Source organism: Metarhizium robertsii (genome assembly GCF_000187425.2).
Source record: "Metarhizium robertsii ARSEF 23 chromosome Unknown MAA_Scf_62, whole genome shotgun sequence".
NCBI lineage: Eukaryota > Fungi > Ascomycota > Sordariomycetes > Hypocreales > Clavicipitaceae > Metarhizium > Metarhizium robertsii.
In genome coordinates, this window is record NW_011942207.1 from 3614 (window position 1) to 7745 (window position 4132).

A 4132-nucleotide genomic window follows, 5' to 3' on the forward strand; every position below is an offset into this window, starting at 1 on the left:
CCGTCAGCGGGTTGTGCAGGTGACGCTATCTACTGGACCGGCTCGGTCTGTGGTGTGGGCTGCAGTAGCAGCCAGAAGAGGCGTGCGTGGACAAAAGGTGTTGAGACCACCTTCCGCCTGTCGCCGCCAGAGAAGAAACAAAGGAAAGGGGGCACGACAGTGCTGTGATGGATGATTTCATCTGGTAGTGCGGGCAGATCTTCTCGAAGGAAGAGCTTGCCTTCATCAGCTTGACGAATTTGTCGAAATCTCTGCCTATTGCCTTGTTGATCGCCATGGTCGGTGAGGGTAGAGTCTTCCGCACTTTCTGCACGCACATCAACAGGGCAGCTGAGGAATTTCCATCCGGACTGGAACGCGACTTCGCCCAGCATTTCTCTGTAAGCTTTCTCGAATTTTGGAAACAGGCACTCTGCAACACCCCGTCGGCCCCTACACCGACCTACAGCAGCGTAGCTGCCACTGCCACTGCCGCCGCCATCGCCACCGTCTCTCCCATTCGACCATCCACCACCTCATCTGTTTACCCACAGCCGCTTCCTACAGCTACGCATCGCCAAGGGCAACGAACACCTGCCCCATCCCGAGAAGACCTTCGAGTTTTCGTCCGGCTCGACGCCGATTTGCCGGCGAGGAACCACATCGGCTACGTCATTCGCGCTCACGTTGCGAGCAAGACCGGACTTGAACTCAACAAAATCCCGCAAGTCGTTCAAGTGAACACAGGTTGGGCCATCCGTGCTGTAGACAAGACTACTCGTGACCTCCTTTTAGAACGCCAGGCCGAATGGGCCGATGATCTCGGCGCATCCGCCGTCGAGGCCTGGCATACGTACGCAGTGAACAACTGCCCCGAAGACTGACTGATCTCTGCGGGAACGAAATTGACTACGACACAGCCGTCCGTGACGAAATAAACCGCCAGACTGGCCTTACACCGGTCAGCATCCGAACCCCACGCCGCGACAATGAACGGCTTCCTTACAAGACCCTCATCATTTCCTTCCTTGAGCCAACGAAACGACCTTGGAGTCTGTTCGGTACCAGCCGACCAGCCAGGCTCATCGAGAACAACAACCCTCCAAAACAGTGTGACAATTGCTGGGGCTTTCATACACGACATGCATGCAACAGACAGACACGCTGCAAGCATTGTGGAAAGACCGGCCACACCAGTGAAAGCTGCGGTGCGGCCGAGTAATGCGCCAGCTGTCTCTAGGCATGGCTTGAGCCATCTGTTGATTGATACTGATATCTAGCGTGTGAGTGGCCCTGGACTGAATGCAGGAGAAAGTCAAGTATGTCTTGGCCCAGCCGAGTACACATTTTGGAGTACATGTCCTGCAGAATGGCGACTCCAGACTCATTAACGCCGTTGTCTGGTCCGCGACAACCAGGGATGATTTTTAAATGTGCCGCAGGAGGAACATATTTATGCTTGTGGTTGCTAAGCCAGTTGAAGCAAAAGTAACAGGCTGGTTTGCTACAGCCAATATACTTATCATCACCCACGAACTCCAAAAACCTTCTACTGAACCTGTCCGCGATCTGCAGTTCCGAATGTACCCTGGTGGTGATGGTGCGCCGTTGTGATAACCGTACACGCACGTCGGCTGACCCAGAGGGCAGGTCAAGCTCAACAAGTGAGTGCAGTGCTGCTGCATTTTGAAGAGGATTTTGAGAAACCGGATCCTGGCAAATACCGCGGAAAACCTCGTATGGGCTCAGCGCCCATTGATCTAACGCCACCTCCTTGATACCCGGAGCTTCGACCGTTCGGATGCAGGATATTTGCTGAAGCGCCGGGATCCTCATCATTCCTTTGATGACGGCGAGGACAGATGATCGGGTTGCACCAAGACGTCCGATATAATGGGCCAATTTATCGTAATCATCTAGTGCATTTTTTGACCTTCTCTTGATTTCATCAATGTCTAGTCCTCGCATGTGGTAGCAAAAGTCGACAACATCAGTAAGCATCATTCTCGGTGGTGGCTCGGAAAGTTTCCTAAGTTTTCTTCGAAGGCTCATCACTTTACATGTCAACATTATTCTGTCTATAAAGGCATAAACAACTTACCAGCATCATTCTGCGTTTCTCTCTTTAACTGCATTCTACAGTTTCTCGCGAGCCTCTTCATCTCGTCCTGGTACACGATAATCCGAGGACTGCATCTCTCAACGGCCAAGTGGAAGATCTCACCTTGAGCATCCTGTTCGCAGTCGGGGTTCAAATTCTTCAGTTTCAACAGAATATTCTCCGCGTAAATTTTAATGTCGTTGCGTACTCCCTCGTTTGCTGCTAACCAGAGGATGTTGCTTTCAGGAAGCTTCTGTAGCCCTGCAGCAGTCACCGTCGCTCCCCCTTTCTGAACGTCGCAAAGATAGGCAAACGAATCCAAAAAGGCTCTACGGGTTTCGACAACTTCGTCGCTAGAAGGTGTTCGGCGTTCGCTCCTACTCTTGAATCGAGCTAGCGCTTCGAACAGTGCAAGTCTTGGGTATAATTCTTTCGATAGAGTTGCGAAGGTTTGTTCCCAAAGGGCATCCCAATCTATTGATTCACCAGAAGCCCTCGACAACATCGAGCGCGGCGCGATCGGGGGTGTCCGTGTGGACATTTTGACTGTTCAAGCTGTCTGGTTCGAAGATCTTGTCGAACTGCAATGTGGGAATTTGGAACATGTAACCATGTTTTCGTTCGTCGACCTACTTCGCTTTGTGCCTTATATGTCCAAGAGTGGAAGCTTCTAGCAAGGCTTCCGAAGAAGCCTTGGGCAGCGCGCGGGGTAGTGTAGCACAGCATTGAAGGCATCAATATGACTTGTCGGGCAAAATACACAAATAGGCAGTTGGCTAGGCCCTGTCACCTTCAGTCATATTAGACCAGCACCTGCTTGAGTCTACCAGACATATGTACTGGCTCCCTTTCAGCTCACTGTTCATAGGCCAGAACCCAAACATCAGTACCGAGTATAGACTGACGGCTGCGCGGCTGCACGGCCACAGTGCGGTCCAAATCTGGCTGCCTGCTATTATCCTTGCTTAAACGAAAGGGGGCCATCTGTTTCGCCTGTCACAGTACTGTTTGCATCAAGCATACTCCTATTAGCTGCAGATATGCTCCCATGATCCGCACGCTACTGCTGGCGGTACGCATATCGCAGTTGGCCGTAAGTATTTGTCATGATACTACCGTTGGCCGTGCGTACACTGCGGTTGGCTGCAAGTTTGTGTAGTGATACTACCGTTGGTTGTGCGTATGCCGCAGTTGGCCGTAAGTGTTTGTCATGATACTACCGTTGGCTGCGTGCACTGCAGTTGGCTGCAAGTATGCTGGTAGTAAAGTATTGCGGTAAGTACACTAGTGGTGATGACAAGGCAACTTCCGGTGAAGTCTCAGAGAGCCGCTTATGCAGACGATGATGGCAATGGCTTTTCCATAGAATCGAGCAAGGCTCCTTGCTGTAGTCTTGCAGTGACGGGGTAGAAACACAGTCCCTGCTGCCAATATCCATCCAACAAGATGCTCCGTCAAGTTGATCCGGGTGGAATGCCCGGAGCACAGTGTCCTCGAAGCGCTTTAACGTTTCCTCCAAAGTATCCCGACCAAAAGTGTTCTTCAAATCGTGCGATTGAATGACCAGTTGAGGGTCCTCAAAGTACTTTACTTTTTACACCTCTTGTCGTTTGTATCTCGACCGCATTTGCCTTTTTGACTACTTTTTCCTAAACTGGGGCAGAACATGTGCTGGGATTGTGTACTGGAGGCGAAAGGACCGGGACTCATCGTCTACTTTTCACCTGTTATTGCCGGGCTTCTCCTGGAATGAACGCGATTTTGCGTAGACGATGTTATACGACTGGGGAATTTCCTGTTGGGACGGATCAGGGACTGCCTTATACACGGCCGGAATAATGATTTTGTCGTAAAAGTCTTTCTGTTGCCGCAACGAGAGTGCGTTTTTGGTCGCCAACGTGCCTGATTTTGAGTGCTTGGCGGCTTTGGGAAAGAAGACAAAGGCAGAGAAGCATCTGTCAGGCGCTCTGCGCGCACTGCGCGCACTGGAGGCCCCGGACGGGGTTGGATTCTCTGGGTGCAGGGCAACGAGATCAATCCTTTACTGCTGTG

General features: G+C 51.5%; 2 protein-coding genes across 2 annotated transcripts; one reads left to right on the forward strand and one right to left on the reverse strand.

The window, feature by feature from the left end:
* Window positions 1–275: 275 nt before the first annotated feature.
* MAA_10540 (uncharacterized protein) lies at window positions 276–863 on the forward strand (the record flags this gene model as incomplete). Its single annotated transcript, XM_007828538.1, has 1 exon — window positions 276–863. The coding sequence occupies one exon, from the start codon at window positions 276–278 to the stop codon at window positions 861–863; it is 588 nt and encodes a 195-aa protein (XP_007826729.1).
* A 352-nt stretch (window positions 864–1215) lies between these two features.
* Window positions 1216–2621, reverse strand: MAA_10541 (uncharacterized protein; the record flags this gene model as incomplete). Its single annotated transcript, XM_007828539.1, has 2 exons — window positions 1216–2033; window positions 2081–2621. 2 exons carry the CDS (start codon window positions 2619–2621, stop codon window positions 1216–1218), a joined length of 1359 nt encoding a protein of 452 aa, XP_007826730.1.
* Between the last annotated feature and the right edge of the window lie 1511 nt (window positions 2622–4132).